This window comes from Scylla paramamosain, chromosome 5, assembly GCF_035594125.1.
Source record: "Scylla paramamosain isolate STU-SP2022 chromosome 5, ASM3559412v1, whole genome shotgun sequence".
In the NCBI taxonomy this organism is placed as follows: domain Eukaryota; kingdom Metazoa; phylum Arthropoda; class Malacostraca; order Decapoda; family Portunidae; genus Scylla; species Scylla paramamosain.
In genome coordinates, this window is record NC_087155.1 from 15817944 (window position 1) to 15841691 (window position 23748).

At 40.3% G+C, this 23748-nt stretch overlaps 1 protein-coding gene across 3 annotated transcripts in view; it reads right to left on the reverse strand.

Moving 5' to 3' along the window:
* Positions 1 to 23748, reverse strand: part of LOC135100586 (arrestin homolog) — a 178385-nt gene that overhangs the window by 34690 nt on the left and 119947 nt on the right. For all 3 annotated transcript variants that reach the window (XM_064003624.1, XM_064003625.1, XM_064003626.1), the window contains exons 4-5: positions 16753 to 16860; positions 14752 to 14899 (exon numbers count right to left, since the gene is read on the reverse strand). In XM_064003624.1, coding sequence (XP_063859694.1) covers positions 14752 to 14899; positions 16753 to 16860 — 256 coding nt within the window. The remainder of the gene's footprint in view (positions 1 to 14751; positions 14900 to 16752; positions 16861 to 23748) is intronic.

Genomic DNA, 23748 nt, shown 5'->3' on the forward strand with positions numbered 1-23748 from the left:
CTGTGAGACCTTGACGACAGCTTGGCAACACCGCGGTAAATCCAAATCCTGCTTTTTATTGAAGAGAAGGAAAAATAACCCCCGTCACGTGGTAGAGGAAGGAAGGCAGCCAGGAAGGAAGGAAGGAATTCGGACTTAGGCGTCAGGAAATAAAACTATAAAACTCAAGGCACGGAAGTTCCCGCCGCGCACAACAGAGGAAGGACATGATGAATATTTACGAGTTCATTATCCCAAAGTGGTGATGAATTCCCCTCATTCTGTCCTTCTCCCTTGTCGTTGCCTCGCGCCCATCACCGGGAGAGTGGCGGCCTCGCTTGTCTCAATTAGAAACTAACGTCAAGGCCCCGCATGGTCGCGTCCAGAGGCGGGATGAAGGTCGCGCTGGAGTGACAGACTAACGGCTGACTATCGCCTGACTAAGGAACATATTCTGAAACACTTCTGCATGCATCCCGACTATTTTCCAAAGGCTCCAGTTGCCGACTACTTTCCAAAGGCTCCAGTTGAAGTAGCACGGGTTTTTTGAGAGCTTTTTAATATTTCTAGTGACGGATCAACAAGATTTCTACATTATCAACATGACATACATTCTTGATAACACGGTTCATCAACTATTCAGCCTTAGAAAACAGCCGTGGTGAGAGAGCAAAGCATTTTTGAAGACAGGCTTTAGAAGACACAAAGCGCACCTCGACTGCCATATCGAACTGGAGAGAAGGATGCTATTAATCACGTAAACACCTGTAAATTTCACTCGTGTAAAGGTGTTTTTTTTCAACTGGCGAGAAAACACAAAGTAATGAGGCGCTTCCACACTCAGGAGGTTAATTGCACGAACATGATTATAAGTGTTTTGCTCGTCACTGGCGCATTAATAATACTTAGGCGGCGCAGGTAAACAAGTCACGCCTCGCCGCCACGCAAAGCTGAGTCTTTTTATTCCTTTATCCTTGTGAAATGGACCATGTGCGATATAATTAGATACGTGCACATACAGGAACACACACACACACACACACACACACACACACACACACACACACACACACACTCTTTTCTTCTCTTTTTTTCGCTTCCCTTCCTTATACAGACCTCTTGTTCCCCTACAAACACACACAAACACAAATTCTATCCTGAGACACATCGACACCGAAAAGAAATAATAAAAGCATCATCAAAAAGCTGATATCGCTCTTGTATACATTAACTTTTCATGGGTTGGCGCTGACGCGAACCACAACACTTCCCTAATGCCTTGCCGCCCTCGGAAAACACACGTAATTGACATGACATTGATTATAAACACGCACAACAAAGGAGGTTAGGTTCGACATGTTTAGAGTGGAGCAGGTCACTTGTAGGTTAGGGCAGGTTAGATTTTGTTAGGTTAGGTTTGGGTGTTTCAAGTATGGTTAGATTAAGCTTAATTAAAGTAGGTCAAAGTAAGTTAGGTTAGGTTAGGACAGGTTAGAGTGTGTCAGGTTACATATAATTTTAGGTCTGGTTAGGTAATGTTAGGTTAGTTTGTGTTAAATATCATTAAAATTAAAGTAGCTTATATTAGGTTACGTTAGGTTAGGTTAGATTAGGTTAGATTAGGATATGTTAGGCAAGTTAGTTAGGTCAGGTAAGGTTACTTTAGCCTTCATATAAACGCCTGCTACTCTCGTTCCACCTACCATATAATACCAAGTTAGAGCAAGAGTATGATAAAATTTAAGTCAGCTTGGTAACGGAAGTCATGAATGTTGTAATGGTCTGCCTGCCGCTTGTTTCTTCCGCACCAATAATGTTTCAGCGGTCGAGTCATTACCCTACTCTCGTCCCATCTCTTGAAAGGTCTATTTATTCTGCTATTTATGGGCAGGCATGCAGGTGACAGCAGGAAGAGGGAGGCCAGGATGGAGGAAGGCAAGAAAAAGTCAGGGAGTGAAATGTAAATAAAATCAAATGGTGAATGAGTGGGAAAAAAAAAGAAAAAGAAAGGGAGGCAGAGGACGAGAGAGAGGGAGGGAGGCATGAAGACAAACAAAAGGAGTGATGTGAAAACGAATAAGGGCAAAAATCTAAAGAATGAGAAGAAACGAGGGAGGCAAATGGAAAGTATAAAATTAGAATGATAAGGAGTGTAAAAAAAACAGGAAAATATAAATGAAAAAAAAAGTACGTGAGAAATAAAATAGGATAAAGAAATGTAAAGAATGTAAGGAGGGAAGTATAAGAGAGAGACGCTTAAGAAATAAGGGAAGGGTAGGAAATGAAGCACAAAATAACAATAAACAATGAACGACCTCAGACCTGCTCTAATATACTTCACCAATGACCTCTTGTCCTTTCTCCTTTCCTCCTTTCCTCTCCTCCATCCTCCCATCTCCTCCATCCCAGTCCTTCCCCCCCCTTAATCCTTTCCTCTCCCATCCTTTCCATCATTACTAATTCCTTTCTCTCCCTCTCCTCTTCACTCTCTTGTCATCACTTCAGTATTCTCTTTCATACGGAGACCTCATCACTAGAGCACCAGAACTATTATTATTATTATTATTATTATTATTATTATTATTATTATTATTATCAAAATTATCTTCATCATCATGATCATAATATATTATCATCATGATTTTTACTACAATAATTACTACTACTATATATTACCAATGATTTTTGTTGATGTTCTGTGTTTAATATTGCATCTCTCTCTCTCTCTCTCTCTCTCTCTCTCTCTCTCTCTCTCTCTCTCTCTCTCTCTCTCTCTCTCTCTCTCTCTCTCTCTCTCTCTCTCTTCTTTCTACACACACACACACACACACACACACACACACACTTCCTCCCTCCTGCTTCTCGAACCCCCACAGTGAGACGGGACAATTCTGTTCATCCTTATTCATAATAGTTACCCTTGTTGATGATTCCTCTAGACACCCTGATATATCCAGCCTCCCACAGCCTCCTTCCAATCTTCTCATTACCTATCCCAGTCTTCCCTTCTCTCTAAACTCACTCACTTTTCTATACCAATCTCTCACAGCCTCCTCTCCCTAACTTTCTCATTTTCACCCTTCTCTTTCTCTCATATCTCCCTCCATTTCTCTCTTAATTTCACGTCACATTCTCTCATTCTCGTCTCTTATTATTGTTTTCTAATTCACTCCCTCTCAGCTTCCTATCCCTAACTTTCTCATTTTCACTCTCCTCTTTCTCTCATATCTCCTTCTCGTGCTCTTATTTTTACGTCACATTCTCTCATTCTCGTCTTTCTCTATCGCTCTTGTTTTGTTGACGATTTATTTTCTCATAGACAATCTCAACTTTAGTCTTCCCGCTTTTTTTTTCACAGATTTCTTCCTCTTTCGGTCTCTTTCTCATTTCTCTTCTGTTCTTTTCTCTCTCTCTCTCCCTCTTCTTGTCTCTTTCTCTTCCTCTTCATGTTCCTTCTGTTCTGCTTTCCTTATCTTTTCATAATTTTTCTTTTTACCTACTTTTTCCTGTTTATCTTATTTTCTCCTCATTTTTCTCATCTTTCTCTCCTCTAATCTTCATCCTTTTCGTCTTATCTTTTTCAGCATTTTTTCTTCATTTATCTTTTCTTTACTAACACTTTCCTTCTACTCGCTTTCTTTGCTTTTCTATATCTCCTTTCTTTCTTTGCACCTCCTTTAACCTTCCATTTTTATCTATCTCTCCACTTATCCTTGTCCTTCTCCCATTTCAAACTTACTACTTCCTCAATATCTACTAATTTCTCCACTTCTCTCTGTCTCCTCTCGTTCATCTTACCTTCCTCCTTTCACTCTCGTCTTTCATTGTTTTTTCCCTTCACTTTCTTTTTTATTCTTCTTCCACTTCTTTATTTTCCTTCTCTTTACTAACCCTTTTCTGCTATCTGCCTACTTTCTCCTCTTCTGTCTGTCTCTTCTCCTTTATCATAACCTCTTCCTCTCACTCTCATCTTCTACTATTTTTTTTCTTCCTTACTCTCATCCTCGTTCTCCTCCCACTTCATTTCTCCATTCCTTCTCCTTATCTACTAATTTCTCCGATCATCTCAGTCTCCTCTCTTTCATCACACATTCCTTCTCTCTCATCTTCCATTATTTTTTTTTCCTCCTCTCATCCACATTTTCCTTCCACTACTCCAATCCACTTCCCTCCATCTTCCAACAATTTTTCTCCCAGTTCCGCCATTCCTTCCCCGTCCCTTCCTCTCCCTCTCCTCTCTCTCTCTCTCTCTCTCTCTCTCTCTCTCTCTCTCTCTCTCTCTCTCTCTCTCTCTCTCTCTCTCTCTCTCTCTCTCTCTGCCGGCACCAATCCAGCTCATAAACTCTACCCTGCACCATCTGTTGACTAATATGAACTCAGCCCAGCCGCTCCCCGGACTCTATACACGGAAACACAAAATCTACGTCTCAGAGCGATTTAATACGGTAATGTAACTTTAAAATTCCCAAGCCTGGCCGAAGCAATAAGGCTGATGGCAAGAATTTTGAGTTTTTTTTTTTTCTTTTTCTTTTCTCTGTCTTTCTTTCACTCCCCTCTCTTTCTCTTTCGGGTGAGATTGCTTGTACACCTATCAAGCAGTAATCACTATCTGGTCTCTCTCTTGGTCTCGTTCTCGTTATCGTTCTCGCCCTCTCTCTCTCTCTCTCTCTCTCTCTCTCTCTCTCTCTCTCTCTCTCTCTCTCTCTCTCTCTCTCTCTCTCTCTCTCTCTCTCTCTCTCAACCAAAGCCAAAGCCAGAAGGAAAATCGGACGGAATCATAAGCCAGCTTCCTCTTCCTCTTGTGCTCCTCCCTAAGTGTTTATCGGTAACTCTTCGTATAATGGATCCTGACTCGCTGCTGACGGTGCACTCATAGATCCCTCATAATGGTGTGGTAAATGTCCTCTTAGACTAATGTAACTCGCCTCCAATGTCCCTTCCATGGTAGTGTTGATGTTTCCCAGCCACATTCAGGACCTCCTTCGTAATATCTATCGCCCAGATCGAGAGTTTGGGAGTGTATTAAAATTCCCTGACTGTCTTGGTTTCTTCTGTCTTAACTCTTTCACTGCTACATTTTTTTTTTCTTTTTCATGAACTCATACAATTAATTATTTCAAACTTATTTTTTATCCTAGTCTCTTCAGTGCTTCTGTAGGTTAGAAAACATAAGGTTAATCTTCTATTTTCTTCTCTGTCTGTGTACATGCCATTTTTTTCTGCTGTGCTCTGAATCTAAGCAAAGGAAACAATAAAACAATGAAATGGTTAATAAAGTTTCTCTTGCACGATAATTAATTTCGTTTTGTGCAAAACTTCGAAACACATCACTGACAACTAAATGAATGACCGTGCAGTGTAAACTTTTTAATGTCTACACTTATATTTCCACTTGGCAAAATCGTGGAGGGTTATTCAGATGAAGTAACAAGTGTCGCTGTGTCATCAGGTCATCAGCAGGCAAAGGTTAACTGGCACTGGTCTTTGTTTGGAAATGTCCTTCACTATTATGTTTCGCCCCACCGTGCAGACATTGACAGGTACCTCATAAAACACTTCATATGCAGCTTTACATATTAACTAAGTAGCTCCATTGTGATGTTGTGTTAAAAATTCATACTGTAGCCTGACAATTCTGAAAGTGAACAAAATTTTTCGTAATACTTTCTTTAACTTTCAGGGAGTGACAAGTTAACGGGACTTTTCTTCCATTTTTGTGATACTTTTTGACTTTCAGAGAAAACCAAGTTAAGCAAATCTCCATTTTTTTTGTGTCTTTTGTCAGTCTCCTTCATAAATAAAAAGAAATAACAAGAAAATACACCAGAAATATAATAATTCCTCAGATTCTTAAGTATGCCTTTCCTCCCACTCACGCAGGGAACAACCATCCATACAATTTATTGCATTAAGTGCTAAACCTCCTCCACGAAGCATATCATTTAAGTAAGTGCATACCTCTTCTCCTGAGATTGCAAGTCGAGTGGCTGTTGTTAATCATAACTAACATGTGATCATAATCTCCAAACCACTTTCTGAATCTAAGCAAATTTAAAGAAAGAGAAAGTATCCGTTTCAGTTTCGTAGGAAGAGTTTTTCATATTAAGAGACACAGTATTTTATCTCCTTAATTTACCTGGGATACAGTATAGTGTGCCACAAGACTCTCTCTTTTCCACTGGGGGCTGACGGCGCCAGGAGTGTGAATGATGTGAATGTGAATGCGTGGTGCTTTGTTTGAGTCACTCGTGTATGATTACCGGAGTGTATATACTTGTATCACATATATAGGCTATACCAGTGCCCTCCTATCCTGGTTATATATTTCAGCATTAACCAAAGCATATTTCATCATTAATCTCATTAGCATGTAATAAATAAAGAAACAGGTCGAGCTTGCGGAAGAACCTAGCCCACCACTTCTGTGACCTCCTTTTTTTGACCGCAGAGAAGGACTGAGAGTATTACATCTGACTATGTAGCAGCCTTGGGAGTGCGTCGCAAGGCCGAGGAGCTGATTGTGCAGACGAGGCGTGACAGACTAACGGAGCGGGGCGAGGGTTCCTCTTCGCTTCTCGACATCAGTTACGGCTCCTCGCTGGCACAGTCACCAGAACGAGGGTCTTGTGCGCTCATACACGTCCTTTGTGCCTCAGAGGAGTAAGAAATGGGGAAAGAGGACCAGCCGGCGAGAAAAGGAGAAGTATGAGAAAGGGAAGAAGAAACACAAGGATAGAAAGAGAGGGAGGTGTCACTAAATGAATAGAGACAGGAGAAGGGAAGAAAGAAGACAATGGAAAGAAATAATTGAGAGTAAAGGATAAAGGGAAGAGTGAAAATAGAGAGAGAGAGAGAGAGAGAGAGAGAGAGAGAGAGAGAGAGGGGCCACCTAAATGGGGAGCAAGTGAAAGAGAGAGAATGGGAGACAGAAAAAGAACGAGAGAAAAACAGTGAGGAAGATGGAAACAGAGAGAAGCAATTAGATAGAAAGAAAAGACAAAGGAAGAGAGAGAGAGAGAGAGAGAGAGAGAGAGAGAGAGAGAGAGAGAGAGAGAGAGAGAGAGAGAGAGAGAGAGAGAGAGAGAGAGAGAGAGAGAGAGAGAGAGAGAGAGAGTCAAGGAGAGAAACAATCAGAAGGACATAAAAGAAAGAGAAGAAGAAAGGATCGTTAGAGAAGAAATAATCGCTAGTGAGGAAACAGTTGTCAGTATTAGAGATGTGGTTTATAGCTGCGTCATTACAGGAACCCCACAAAGGACGTGACAATAGTGTCCATACGCAGCCCACACTGGGTTGCTGTAGTCTGCCGTGGAATCTCTGCCTGGAGGACTTTGCCTTTCCTAATTGTGTGCCTTTACCGAGGCAATAAATGTATGAACTTGAAGATTGGTGGTGGTGGTGGTGGTGATGGTGGTGGTGGTGATGATAGTGGTGATGGCGGTAGTGGTGGTAGTGGTGGTGGTGTTGGAGATGGTGGGGTTGGAGGTGGTGGGTAGGGTAGGAAAGTAGTAGTAGTAGTAGTAGTAGTAGTAGTAGTAGTAGTAGTAGTAGTAGTAGTAGTAGTAGTGGCAACAACAACAGCAATAACAACACTACCACCATCACGACCACCACCAACAATAATAATAATATCTCGGTCTCTTCTTCCCATCCCGGAACCCTCGCATTCCTCTCGACCTCTCAGCAGGACGCCCGCTGAGCCGCAGCGCCGGACAGCAGCACGCCGTGGAGCGAGACAAAGAAAGGCAAGGAATTTGTTACTCCACCGCCCACGCGAGGCTGAGAGGCCGGCAGAGGACGTGGCTATGGTCTATATTCTGAAACGCTTCCGTGCCGCACCCTTACTACTTACAGAAGATTGCAAATGAAGTGACACCGGTTTTTAAGGATGTTTTTACGGTTCTAGTGGCATATTAACAAGATTTCTACATTACTGATGGGAGAAACACTCCTGTAAATTTTCAAACGCTTCTTTGCTGCATTCCGACTACGTTCAAAAGGATCTACTTTAAGTTTTTAAAGTTATTTTCAAGTTATTTTTAAGGGTGTTTCTATGGTTCTAGTGACACAGAAGTATTAACAAGATTTCTACATTATTAACTTGATAAACACCCTTGTGAAAATAGGTGATGAGAGAGCAAAGCATTTCTAAATCATGGCCTATAAACGAGGATTTTGAATGTAGATTTTTTTCTCTTGTACTGCGAGTTCCTTCCTGCTCTATATAGCAGAGTGAAAAAAAAAAAACATTTGAAAAGAGCGAGGAAAAAAGAAAACGTCCAGAAAATTTCATAAAAACCTAAAAACAACATAGACTCGCTTTTCTCACATATTCACACATTTCGCCACATTTTCTATATCCGCTTATTTATTTATTTTTTTTTTCTGCTTATAAATATCTCAGTTTTTTTTTATTGTGAATTTGAAATCGGTATCTGCGTCACAGAACCAGATGCTAAAAGGAATTCTAATTTAGGGATCTGGAATGCTCAGTTTTTTTTTTTTTTTGTTTCCTTTGTGTGTTTAGTAAGTATTTAGATGCGGTTGTTGTTGTTGTTGTTGTTGTTGTTGTTGTTGTGGTGGTGGTGGTGGTGGTGGTGGTGGTGGTGGTGGTGGTGGTGGCGGCGGTGGTTGTTTCCTCCTAGTTATTCTTACCCAGTCCTCTCCCTCCCTTTTCCACTTTTCTCGTCCTGCTTCCTCCTCCTCTTCCTCCTCTCCCTCTCTCCCTCCTCTCTCGCCTGACTCGTGGTGAAAATTGCAATCTTGGTGAAGGAAATACATGTGTCGCTGCCTCAATTAACACGTGATTTACCTTTCGAGGAGGAAGAAAATAAGATGCAGAGGGATGTATTCTTGTTTTCTGATTCTGAAGATAGGAGGAGTAATAGTCATGGTGGTGGTGGTAGTGGTGGTAGTGGTGGTGATAGTGGTGATGGTGTAGGAAGAGTAAATCAGCTTGATCGAACTTTTCCTGCATCAAGGCTAAAGTTTTCGACTCCCCTTCCTTTGATAAGTCAGGGAAAAGCAGTAAACTTTGGCCTGATAAGCTCCTGGAACCCTTTGAAACTACTGTGTCTTTGCTCCTTCCCTCTTTTCCTCTGAACCAAAACCATTCCTGGATAGGATGAAGACAGGTATTACTCAAAGACGCCCTTAGAAATTAACTTTTGACTACTTGATTGAAATATACAGTGCCTCTTTCTTATATTTTGAGGTCGCATGAAAATAAAGGTCATTGGTGGTCTTATTTACCCTTTTCTTTCTAATTACATTTGAGTTAACGCTTAGAAAAGTCACACGATCCTCTATTCATCACAAAGTAGTTCTTCATCTAAGCTCTACCTAAGTCTTCATTGGAAAGAAGTAACCATGATTGCTTTTCTGCATTTTTTTTCCCTTGACTCCACACATAAATAATAAAATTAATAATGAAACTATCTTCTTTATAAGTGAGACCATGCTATGAGCCTGGAATGTAATGAAGTATCAATAACTCTTTTATTTGCAATTTTTTCCTCTAAGTCTACACGGAAAAATAATGAGACGAATTATACAAAAACTTCTTTTCAAAGATCTTTTATTTTCTCTGTGTGTAAGGCTATGTTAATTAAGTTCTAACTGAAAACAAGTAACCATAACTCTTTTACTGGAATTCTTTCCTTCTCAATCTACACGTAAATAAAGAGGACTTCAATTCAAACGATATATATATATATATATATATATATATATATATATATATATATATATATATATATATATATATATATATATATATATATATATATATATTTTCTCTCTCTGCCTCCGGTTTCGTGTCTTCCAAGGCCACTATAAGTATCAGTGTTGGTGGGGTGACCTCTCAACTGATGACCCGCGGCAGGTCTCCATCAGCCTCGAGTGTTGTCCATCTCCGTTTTCTCCATCTTGATTTCCTACACCAAGGTCGCCTGTCTGTCCTTGAAGGAGTGGAAAGCTCTCCTCGGGTGGGACTTTGAGATATTGGAACGTAAGTGCTGATTTACATAGAAATTGAGTGTGGCCAGGCGATCTTAATTCAGTAATCTTTATTCTTTCTTACAACTTTTCTCCACAAATATTTTTTCCGTATTCTTTCGGTATTTTTGCAACAGTGTGAGAATGAATAATGACAAAATACCGAAAAAAGACTGCTCCTACCGCACTCGTGGCACTCATTCGAGTCTCCAGTATATTAATGAACACTTCTTTTAATTACTTATTTAATTGTCATTGGTTGTCAGGCTCGTGTCGACAACAAAAGCGTGACAAACAGTTTACTGATTAATATATATATTCCTTTTGGCTTCGAATACATGGAAAAGATAATATAGTATTTCTACATAGAGCACTTTAGCTTTGTTCCAATAATTCAATGACTGCTCCTGACATGATTTAAATCCCATGCCAACCTTCGTGGATTAAGTAAAATCTGCTTTTATGGAGGCAAGAATGTCCGCCACATACAAAGGTTGGTGATGGCCTCGACCCTGATGACTCTCGGGAGACTTCCATCAGCCTCAAGTGTTGTCCATTACCTCTGCTTTCACTCGCGTGGCTCCCTCCACCAAGGACGCCACTTAGTCCTTTAAAGCGACGGGCAGGTAATGGCCCACCTCTAATGTCGTCGCGTAAACAGTATTGAAAATTCAGCCTTGAATACTTGTAAAATAAAGTTTGTTTTCTAACTGACAAAACAGATTATTGATTGGAGGCATCTTATATGTACGAGTTGCTCTGAGTTATGCACGAGTTTTTATGCATGAAGGAGTCACGACATGCAGGCCCTGATGAGGTACACTGGCTCGGGGGAGAAACGAGGAAGAGATGAGGGTTGGATGTAGCTCAAGGTTGCAATACGTGTCTCCTCCACCGGCTGGTTTGGCAAAGCTGTTTTCACTCTGTCACGAATACTAATATACGAGGTGTGTCTTTCCTGCCACTGTGGTAGATTGATTTAACATTACTGCCATACTAAATTTACTATATGGTGTCGATTGCACTAAGGTTCCTATTTTTTTAATGTTCTAGCCTCTCAAAAGGACAAGATTTCAAGGGCTATAGAAATAATTAGTTAGGTTCCCATGGATGTTTTCTTGCTAAACTATCATTAGAATCATGAAAATACTCTTGAAAACTCAATAACTTTGGCTAGACCTTGTTAAAAGTAGTATGGACAAGTTTTTTTTTTTTTTCTGCATACGCCAAACCTAAAGACACTCATAACTCTTATACACATCTCATCACACAGTCAACCCGCACTTGCTTATTCCATTATTCCGCTCGCCAGGCCAGACTTGGTGGGCGTGTGACACAGACAGACGTACCCTTTGCTGTACCCTGAGTTCACAACACACTTTAACCCTTTCACTGGCAGACAAATATTTTCCTATATCCACCTTTAACATTTTAGACACACTTATGCATTTCAGTCTTTTCAATATTTCTGTAGCACAGAGATTAAAAAATAACCCTCTACTCTCTCTTTTGTCTTCCTGTATCTATGCAAACATTGTCTACAGTGCTCTCACTGTTGACAAAGGGAGACCACGTCAATGAAAGGGTTTAATAACAGCTACCATTTCAATACGTCCCCTTGTACAATCAACTCAGACATCGGCAGTCAAGCAATTGTATCCTCCAACAAAAGGGTCTCCAGGCAGGAGCGAGGCAGGAGAGAATACTACGAGGATTTATCCTTTGTAATAACAAATGATATCTAGAAAAGAAAGGACGTGGACGTGACTCATCCCTCAACAGCGTAGCGCAGGGAACGGCCATTACTAGAAGCCAATGAGAACGAAGCCAAGATCGAGTACTGATAGCTAAGTGTTCATGGGGTGCATAATATCGAGTGAAGATATATGGCTTAGGTGGGGATGATTTACCGCCCTCGGGAAAGCAATACCACCGTAAGGATACGATAAAAAAAAGTTGGTAAGTAAGATGGAAGATAAACAGCTGTTGTGAAAAGAAGAGGGTAAGAAGTCGTGAGGAAGAATGAAGGTTAAAGGAATAGGTGATAGATAGTGTGTCTGGTATTAAAGTAAGTTAGTATTGTAAAGACAGACAGCTGAGTTGCACGGGCCAGAAAGTAAGAAGAATAGTTGTATGGAAGAATGAAGCACAATAGAAGAGAAGATCGATGTTGGTATGTTAGCCTCGCTTTGATCAGAGTACGAAACACAAACACACACACACACACACACACACACACACACACACACACACACACACACACACACACACACACACACACACACACACACACACACACACACACACACACACACACACAATCTGCTATACACCACTCGTCATAGGGTGTGCTAAAGATACGAAAACATCACGAAAACATCTCCAGAACGCCAAGCCCACAATGAAAGATCTCAGAAAATGTATAGAGTGTGGCGACGCAATTCCATACAGACGTGAAGTAATGATCATTAGTGAAGTAACATAACACGCTAACTTCCACTGAGACACCTGTTCCCTCTCAACCTCCACAGACCTGCTAAAAATCTGTCTGGTTTTGTAAGGAAGCTCTCAGTAGATCAAAGGACATAACACTGAAAGAAACCAAACCACACAATGGAAATACTGACTCAAATCACTATTAGATTTCTGACTACAGCTGTGTTACTCATGAACGCAGATTTACTGACAAACAAAACTCTCTTTACCTAGACGATTGACGGCGACTCGCAGAAAAAAAAATACTCAAGTTTACGGGCAAGAGTTTTCCGGGGAATATTTCTGTGTAGACTCTTTCTCTATGCATGTACTGGTGTGTGGATTTAACTTTCAGCGGCTTAAGTTCTTGGAAGCTTACGCCTGTTAAGATGAATGGTGCACAGCGTCTTTTGTAAACGTGTAGGGAATATAAAGCATGTGTGTGTGTGTGTGTCTGTACGAGGAATGTTGGGAGAAAAATTGATGAAGTATATGAAAAATGGAACGCGAGATGAAACAGACGATGTAGAGATAAATGAGCGAAATGAAAGGAAACAGAAAACGTCAAAACGACCACGCAAAATGATTAGAGGAGGAAGGAGAGAGAGAGAGGAAAAATAAAGAAAATAAAAGAATACGCCGTAAAAAAAATAAATAAATAATGGACTCAGGGGGAGAAGAAAAGAAAACACACTAAAAATAATGAAAATAAAAGGACGTTGTACAAATAAGAAAAAAATATATATAAAACAAGCAAAAAAGAAAGACACACACACACACACACACACACACACACACACACACACACACACACACACACACACACACACACACACACACACACACACACACACGTAGTAAAAAACGGAAAACGCGAGGAAAAGAAATAAGAAATAAAGAAAAAACAATACCAAAGTTTTAAAAGAAAATATACCCATAAGAAAACTAAAATAAAAATAGAAATCTCATAACAGATACAAAAAAAAAATACTAAAAGAGAAAAAACCCAAATGCCAATAAAGAAAACAGAAAACTGAAGCTACAAGACTTCACAGGAGGAGAAAACGTTTTGCACTATTACGGCCAAGCTTTCTCCTTTTTCCGCGCCTCCTACGTGAGTGTGGCAAGTTGACGTGCTGGTTGGGTATTACTGCCTCCTACAACGCCTGCTTGTTACTCTGCGTGAGGAGCCACAGGAGAGGAAAGAGGATACGTGAAGAAGAGGAGTGGGCTGAAATTAGGAGTGAAACGGAGTGTGACAAAGTGGAGAGGTGTGTTCCAGAGAGAGAGAGAGAGAGAGAGAGAGAGAGAGAGAGAGAGAGAGAGAGAGAGAGAGAGAGAGAGAGAGAGAGAGAGAGAGAATGAGGAGCGAAGGAGGCGGCGAGGGAAAGAAAGAGGGAGTCAGAGGAACAGAAACTAGACACAGACAAACTAACATATAAAACACACATATAAATAAATAAATAAACACACACACACACACACACACACACACACACACACACACACACACACACACACACACACACACTGAAAGGCTTGTTATTTCCGGAGCGTGTTTTGAGGCCGGCAGCTCTCGTCCATTAGTGTGAAGGGAAGAAAGAGACAGATGTACACCAGTGACTGATGGAGACACAGAAGAAGGACTTACCAACTGTTTCCGCACACAGGAACAAAAACAACCAGACGGGCAAGAAAAGGAGGCACATTTGAAACTTCTCTGCCTTCTTTTACGTCGTATCTTTTTTTTGTCCAGTACTTGAGTTGTGGAGTTGTTCACCATGCCTCCTTTTCTTGCCACGCCATCCCCGTTCCATAAATGAATAAATAATCGGAACCTTTCTTCCCAAACAAAATCCTCATCACGGAAAATGAATAATTGGTTAAATAATAGATACATTTTCTACCTTAATGAAATTGACATCCTTTTAAAAGAAATAAATGAGTAATAGGAACCCTTTCTTGCCATGGAATAGACAAATAAGAGGAACCTTTTCTAAAAACAACAATATCTGTCACATAGAATGGATAAATGAATACATACCTTTCCTTCCCAACTCAAATATTTGTCCTGAAGAATAAGTAAATAAATGATAGGAACCTTTTCTATCATAGCAAATGGTTCTATTGTAAGAAGGAATAATAATAGGAACCTTTCTTTACCCAATAAAACACATTAAAGGGAAGATAGAATAGAAACAAACAAATAAGGAAAGAAGGCATAAAATCAAGCACGGCCACACACACACACACACACACACACACACACATACACACACACACACACGAGGGGATACTCACCCACAAAGATGCGCAGGTCATAATTGGTTCCGATGGGCGCCCCAGCGTAGGAGCGAGCGGGCAGCAGTGTGACGGAAGGTGGCGCCAGAGATGACACGTTGAAAGAGAAGGGCACGGCTCCCGCGCCCAACCTCTTCACCAGCGTGTCCTGCATGGCGATGACGTGCAAGTTAACGCAAAATGCATAAGAACATAAGAAAATAAGGGAGGCTGCAAGAAGTCATCAGGCCTACACGTGGCAGTTCCTGTATGATACGTATCTACCTATTTCCACCTATCATCCCCAACCATAAATCTGTTGAATCATAAGAACATAAGAGCATAAGAACATAAGAAAATAAGGGAAGCTGCGAGAAGCGATTAGGCCTACACGCGGCATATGTATGAAGCGTATTTTTCCACCTATCATTTTTATCCATAAATGTGTCTAATCTTCTTTTAAAATTCCCAAATGACTCAGCATTAATAACCTGATTACTGAGTGCATTCCATTCATCTGTCATTCTATATGAGAGCCATTTTTCTTTAATCTAACTATCAAGCTTGAACCCATTATTTCTTGTTCTATCCATCTATGTATGTATAAGCTTCTATTATACTTCCTGAACTGCATGATCGCCTTTTTTCTTGTTTTGTGACCTAAATCCGTCTAATCCAGTCCATATTGACTAAGGAATTCACGTAAAACTGTTTGATCCTACGTAAACTTAGCTAATGTTAAAGCAAACGTCTGAAATAATTAGTTACATCAACTACAAGTTTCTACAATACTTCCTGAGCTGCATGATGTTATATATATATTTTTTTTCTTTTTTCGTTCTAAAATTGTCCAATTCAGTCTACATTGCTTAAGAAACACGCAAAAAAATGCTCGATTCAACACTTGGCTAATGTTAAAGTAAACACTGGAAGTAATTGATTGCATTTCACTTCGATTTTTACTTTGCTCTTTATTGCTAGTCTTGATAAATATACAGCGTGGAGATTGACAATACCACGTTCAAAGCCTTACAGGTTAAATGGCTTAGTGCATCAGTGCTGTTAGCGCCTCCACATTTGATTATCTTCCCCCTGACACGGAAATTGAATGCCTGACTTGCTGACTGAATATTTTTTCTTTAGACGGACGAGAAACTCAAGTTGCGAGATTTCCCATCACTTTAAATTCCAAGAGAGGCGAGACCCACAATTTTTCTCTCGTGGTGGTGGAAGCAGTGCGGAAAGAGAGCAGTAGGACTCGGCTTGTGTCATTCCGGGATTACGTAAACAAGTGGATTCATCTTAAACTTCCCTGAATTTCCCCAAAGGATTCCAAGACGCTGTTTGCGGTCGAGTACCTCACTCCCGGGTACAGGAAACACATCAAGGTCATAAAAGCACATCTCCTTCTCTCTAACATCCTCTATTGCTTATTTGTTTTCCGAGTCAGCAGATACATACGTAAACAATCCCTCCAGAACAGCGTAAAATGAGTTAGTTGACGGTCTAGTTATTCTTAATACATACAAGTAACCCTATTCTTGTGCATTCTTACCTGAAAAACACAGCAAAGTAATAAGAAAATGTCTCCTCATTTATGACATGCTTTACTGTTTTTTTTCCCCAGGTAGTCCCCTTTAAAATAACCTATGAAGAAGTAACAGGCTGTCTAGTCATTCAGAACTTTCAAATAGCTTTATTATTACCTGGGAAACAGAGTAAAGTATGTCTCTTTTCTGACATCTTTTTACTGTTTCTTTTTTTTTTCTTCTTTCTGAGGTTGCCCCTTTAAAATACCATAAGAAAAGTATCTGGCTCTAATCACTCTCAATGCATTCAAATTGATCTATTTAAATCCTTACTTGCAGAGACGAGGAAACACAGAAAAACAATGAAAAGTATGCCTTCTCCTTTACTATTTATATTTTTATGCCGCAGTTCTTCTTAAAATAGCCTAAGAAGTAGTAACTGGCTGCCTAAGTACTCATTCTCAGCACAAATTACCCTGCTTTGACTCCTTACCTGCAGGGGCGAGAGGTTCTTGTCTTCGTGGCTGGATTCTTCATCGAGCTGCGGCCAGAGCTGCTGTGCCTGAAGACATGCCTCGTTACAGAACCTGAGGCCCATGACCTGAGGGAGGCGAGGGGCGGCGTGAGCAGACAGGCGAGGGAAGAGGGGTGGCAAGATAAATAGTGGAGGGGAAACGAGGGCACAATGTAGATAAGAACGGATAGCAGAGGGGAAAGACGTGAGCGAAAAAGAGGGGGAAGATATGATAGAAACTTAAGTGGAGACGAGGGAGTGATAAGAAGGGAAAATATGAGAGAAATTAGCGGAGAAATGAGGGGACGGTAAGAGGGGAGATACGAGGACACGGACGCTAGATAAAAGGGAACAGTGAGATATGAGATAGAGGCGTGCAGACAATAACCAGATGAAAGGTGTACGAGAAGGGAGACTCGGGGCGCGATTGTGAGAGAGAAACATCATTACGGAGAGGCGCAGGCCAACCAGGAGACCCGCTAAGCTTGTTATCGACACTGAGGGACGCGGAGGCAAAGTTCCCGTAAAACCTGCCAAACACGATTACCACTTGATCGTGCTGACGCGATTGTCGGCAAGAAGGAAACTGCTCCCTCCCATTTTTGCACGTCTGACTACACACCTGGCAGACTAAGGGGAACTGTTCATTTTCTGAGTGTTATGGGTTGTCATTAAGTTCAATAACATAGCGTGGTGTACGTTTAGTATGTGATTATGAAAGATACCGCTGGCAGGGAAAGGAGTGGTGGAGTATATGAAATCTTTTAGTGTACCTGGCTTTATTTTTAACCAGTAATGTATAGAGTTGCTTAAAGAAATATACCACTGCCAGGAAAAGAAGTGATGGAGTATATGAATTCTTTTTAGTGCATCTAGATTTAATTTCGCTCAGTAATATCGTGTAGAGATATTCAGAGGATACTTCCAGCAGGGAAAAGAGTTGTAGAGTATATCAAACCTTTCATTGCATCGTGCAGAATGATTGAAATTACGTAAGTGTCACACAACTGTCAAGGGTTACGTATCTCGATCTTTTCTTTTGATTTGATAAAGATGGTGCAAATAGCTGTACTTAGCCTCTATAACACCGTGTAGAGTTATTTAAATGAATTAAGTGCCATACAAATCTTAAGCGTCTCAATCTTTTATTCGTGTATATCAAGGCAGTGTATCGACGGCTTGCAGTCTAAGCCTTTAAGGGCGTGTAAGTGCAAATCGCATAAGCAATTCCTTTTACCTGAACCAACACTCACTCGACGACCTTGCGATACATTTACTCAGCACGTGGGTTGCATTCCGAGGAGGTGAAGGGGTGTGAGTGCTTTCCCTTCGCCTGAACTAGCATGCGGGCCCCTCGTTCGGCAGAAGCAGAGCTCCAGTTTATGCAATATGTCCTGCTGGCCACCCCCCCCCCAAAAAAAAAAAAGTAACAATAATAAATAAGTGTTTTCTCACGCTTGCTTCCCGAATGCGAGAAACTGGAGTGCAGAGAAATCGCATCTGAGGGAGATTTTGATATGGTTGCATGGAAGAGAGGGAGTAATGATGAAAAAATAAAAAAATAAATAAATAAATAAATCGCAGAGTGGGCTGAAGGTCAGGTGAACACAAGCATTTCATCATTAACATTTCCACGAATCTTGTTCCATATTTAGTTGCATAACGTCACTGGGGCAATATCACTGTAATCACACTGCAAACATTAATAATACAGTAATAAAACTCAAGCATACAAAAAAACAAAAAACCCGTCTAACTTTCCCCCCTCGCTTACGTAACGGAGCATCTTGATATTCGACCGCATGCAGTCAGCTGAGGCAATTAAGATCTATTTTTACTGCGTGTGCTTGTCTGTATTTAGCAGGCGCCGCGGCGGGCCAGACGAGGGAGCGGCGAGGGGGAGGTCACGGCCACAGGAACCCTCAGACGTGCGCTCTTTTACATGTTCCTACCTTGACCTTTACGTGGAAGACCAAGGGAAGGAGACTGGGAGCAGGGGAGAAGGGGAGTGAGGCGCCAGAGGGAGGAGGGAGAGAGGGAAGGAGGGAGGAGGTGGTAGTTGTGGTGGTAGTGGAGGCAGTGGTGGAAGGAGGGAAGGAGATAGTGGAGGTAGGAGGTGGAGGAGGAAGGAGGGGCAGAAGGAGGTAGAAGATCGACGTAAAGACCAAGGGTAGGGATAAAAGGAAGAGAAATGAAGAAAGAAGTGAGACGGAGAACCGGAGGAGAGAAGGAAGGAGTGGTAAGAAGCAGAAGGATAAAGCAAAAAGGAATAAAATAAGAATTCCAGAAAGTGGAGGATGAAAAGAAAGGAAGAGGAGAATAAAAACGAAAAGGAACGGAAAAATAAAGAAAAGGAAGGAGTGAGAGAGGAGAAAACCAGGAAGAGTAAAGGGAAGGATGGAAGAAGGGACAAAAGAGACCCAGGCAGGAAGGAATCAGGGGAAGGAGATGGAGGGTTAGGTTAAACGTGCCTGAAACCTTGTAAACACACACACACACACACACACACACACACACACACACACACACACACACACACACACACACGCACGCAATACCTCCACGTCCAAACACTGTCACACCCAAGGACTTCTGCTTATCGCTACAAACCTTCCCCCCTCATCAGAAGCATCAACACCTCGACACAAACAGACCCATTCCTGGAAGTTAGTTACCGTCTATTACGTAAACCCGAACAATACCAAAGTTAACTCATAAATTTGTCCAAGGGAGCAAATATTTCGGGGTTACACAGTGATGGAAGCTCATTTGATTTCAGGTACGCCTCCCATCACACCTGTCCCCGCATCAACACCTCTAATCGACCCGGCAAGGTGAGGGGCAGAGGGGTGGGGACGCGTTGGTAAGGGGGGTGCAGGAAAGAGACATGGAGGGTGTGGCAGGGAGGATAGACGAGGGAAGGTAAAGGGACAGACAGTGAACATAAAGGTCAGAGGTGGGGGGGAGGTGAATGATAGTGAGTGTGATGACCAAGCATGAAGAGAAGAGTTTGTTTGATAGATAAGATCGATTACGAGATGTGAAGTAACGGAGTGTGTGTCTATAAGTAGTTACGCAATTAACTAAATAAATAAACTTTGCTAGGTAGACAAATAGATGGATAGATAGGTAGATAAATAGATAGATAGATAAATAGACAGATAGATAGATAGATAGATAGATAGATAGACAGATATATAAATGTATGAATAAATAAATGAATGAATAAATGAATACGTAGATCTATATAGCGATATATTTATCTATTAATATATTCATATATTTTAATCATTGGTTCAAAGTTAAAAATAGGTTAAGAGGATAAGAGGAAAGCGCGTCCATAAACAAAACAATATATATATATATATATATATATATATATATATATATATATATATATATATATATATATATATATATATATATATATATATATATATATATATATATATATATATATATATATATATATTTATCAACACAGCTATTTATTCGAGGATTATGACTCTTAAATGAAGAATTCAGTGAGTAAAAGCAAAAAGAATTAAATTATTTAATGAAACGTGTGTGTTGACGTCACTTGAAAATATTAAAAAGATCCATAAGAGAAAAGGAGCAGGAATGATGATGAAAAGGAAAAAAAAAATACGAACATTAATGGTAAGCAGACACTCATTAAGTAACAAGTTTGCTGATGAGGAGAGCAAATAAACTATTAAGAGAGAGAGAGAGAGAGAGAGAGAGAGAGAGAGAGAGAGAGAGAGAGAGGAGAGAGAGAGAGAGAGAGAGAGAGAGAGAGAGAGAGAGAGAGAGAGAGAGAGAGAGAGAGAGAGAGAGAGAGAGAGAGAGAGAGAGAGAGAGCGTGCAGTGCTTTCGGGAGAGAAAAAAAAAAAACAAAAAAACTGACGTCAAAATTTTAGTAACTTTTATGAAATTTATTCTTTCAAGTTAAAACAAAAATCCCAAATATTCCACCGCAGCTCAGGACGTGACTGGAGAGAGAGAGAGAGAGAGAGAGAGAGAGAGAGAGAGAGAGAGAGAGAGAGAGAGAGAGAGAGAGAGAGAGAGAGAGTGAATGAGGAGCGAAGGAGGCGGCGAGGGAAAGAAAGAGGGAGTCAGAGGAACAGAAACTAGACACAGACAAACTAACATATAAAACACACATATAAATAAATAAATAAACATACACACACACACACACACACACACACACACACACACACACACACACACACACACACACACACACAGGTAATATCTAACCACCAAGTGAGGCGACCAATGGGAAGGCACCCTCACATTCTTACCTCCTTATTGGGTGACGAGGAACAGGTGACAAGGTGGTCCCAAGAAACGGAGACGATAGTAGAAGGGCGATACAAGAAAAGAAAGAGAGAAATCGCGAAAATAAAAAGAAAAGTGAGCAAGGAAATGGAAAGCAAAGGAGAAATGTGAATAAAAGAAAGCAAAAAAAAAAATAGAGAAAAATCAAAATATCAAAACAAAGGAGTTACGAATAATAGAAAGAAATTCGAGTAAGGAAATGGAAATAAATAGTATGAATAAAATAAAGTGAAGAGAAGAAAACATTAATAAAAGAAAGGGAGAATAGAAATTTGCATATTAAAACAATTAAAATAACAGAACAATAAACAGAGGGATAAAGAAATAAAGAAATATGAATGAAAAAAGTTAAAAGCGAAAAAGATGATTGAAATAGTGGGAATAGAAATGTGAATAATAAACAATAAAGAAAAAAAATAACAGTAAGAAAAAGAGGAATAAGGAAATGAAACGGTGATGTGAAGAATGAAGGAAAACGTGAAAAAAGGAAGATACACAGAAAATACAAACAAAGGCAGAATGGAATTGAATATATGAAATGAAAACGAAGGATTAAGGAAAATTTGAAAAAAAAGGAGGAAAGACAGAAGAAAAGAAATTAAATCAAACATGACGGATAAGAGAAAAAAAAAGAAGAGTGATATATGAAAGAAAAATACGCAAAAAAAGAAAGAAACAAACAAAAGTTATAACAAATAAAGAAGATGAAAATAAAATAAAGAATATATAAATTTAGCAAAAAAAAAATGCAAAACGAGAAGCAGAAAAAGAAAGCGACAATAAAAAAATATTAAAAGGAAAACATACAAAAAAATACAAGGTACAAATGAAAATAATGAAAGATAATAAAAGATAATGGGAAGTGATCACAGTAATGAAAAAGAATAAAATACAAAAGGGAACATGATAGTTGAAAAAAATAATAAAACAGCACAGTAAGAGAGAGAGAGAGAGAGAGAGAGAGAGAGAGAGAGAGAGAGAGAGAGAGAGAGAGAGAGAGAGAGAGAGAGAGAGAGAGAGAGAGAGAGAGAGAATCGGCGTCATGCAGTGCCCAGGTATCATGCAAGAGTCATCAGCAGCCGTGAAGGGAAAAGAAAAAAAAGCACAAAAATGAGAAAATAATTTAACAAAAGCTCAAATTAAAAAAAAAATCAAACTTATATCATAGGCTTGAAAATAATAAAGAAATATTGGTTTTTGTAGAGAGAGAGATAGAGAGAGAGAGAGAGAGAGAGAGAGAGAGAGAGAGAGAGAGAGAGAGAGAGAGAGAGAGAGTCGATAGCATGAACAGGAAATAAAAACATCAACATACGGTGACCAAGAATGGCTGTGACGTCAATGAGACCTTGACGTCAACACACGCACACACACACACACACACACACACACCAATGACGAAAAATTCCTGCCACCACCGCCACTTCACTCAAAACTTTTAGACACAGAAAAGTGACCACATTCTTTTCTTCTCATACTCGTTCTTTTCTTTGGATATGAATAACAATTTTACTATACTGAGGAAAAATTATTCATACCATTGTGTTGTGAGCAAGGGAGCAAAATTAAACAAACACCTTATGATGTCTTGACTGTGGAAGGTATTCGTAGCAAAAAGAGAGAGAAGGAAAAAAAATGAAAAAAAAAAAAAGGATCTACCACGAACTGTTACTACTGGCCCTTTTAAATCTTATCACTACCTTGCACAACTCCAGACACGGCCACGGGACCTCTCTGCTTGGTATAATGCTCCTATTCTTAATTGCTCCAGTTTTTTTTTTCTCGATTTCTTTCAACTGGCTCAGGTTCAAACGATAACGTTTTCAAATGGTGTTTTCATGATTCTAGTGATACTTTAACAAGGATCAATCATCTCTATTGTGTTTAAAAGTAACTCTTATGAGAGAAACATGCGTTTAAGAACCCGTCTGACCATTAATGTTGCTTTTTGAAAACAGTACTTAAGAGAAAATGATACGTTTAAGAACTCCACCAACCCTATACGTGGCCTTTGATGAGAAAATGCTTTGAAAACCTGATAAATAATTTCACTTGGGTTTAAAATTGCCCCTGTTCATAAAAATCCAATTAAGAACCCGATAAATCATCGAGAGTGGTGTTTGAAATAGTCCTTTTGAGAGAAAAACTGTTTAAGAATACAAGCCTAGACTGCCCACACACGCATCATCCAGCCTTAAGTGCAAAGTTTCTCTGCACACCACACAGACTTGCAAATCTGCCTCGTCGTCTCCATCTCCCTCCCTCCTTCCCTTCCATTCCGAGACGTGAATGCGGGAAGGCTCGACGAAGGCAGACGCCACTTCCAGCCAGGTTCCATTCGCTTGCCTCCGAGCCTCTATAAGCCTCTCAAACGCGCAGCTGCTTCCCTCAGGAGGGCTCTCGTCCGCCGCAGACAAGACTCCCTCGTGGCTTGCTTCCCTAATCCACTTACTTTTGAGGACAAGTGCATGTTTTCTTTCTCCCTTCATATGTTGGTGTGAGAAAGAGAGAGAGAGAGAGAGAGAGAGGAGAGGAGAGAGAGAGAGAGGAGAGAGGAGAGAGAGAGAGAGAGAGAGAGAGAGAGAGAGAGAGAGAGAGAGAGAGAGAGAGAGGAGAGAGAGAGAAGGAGAGAGA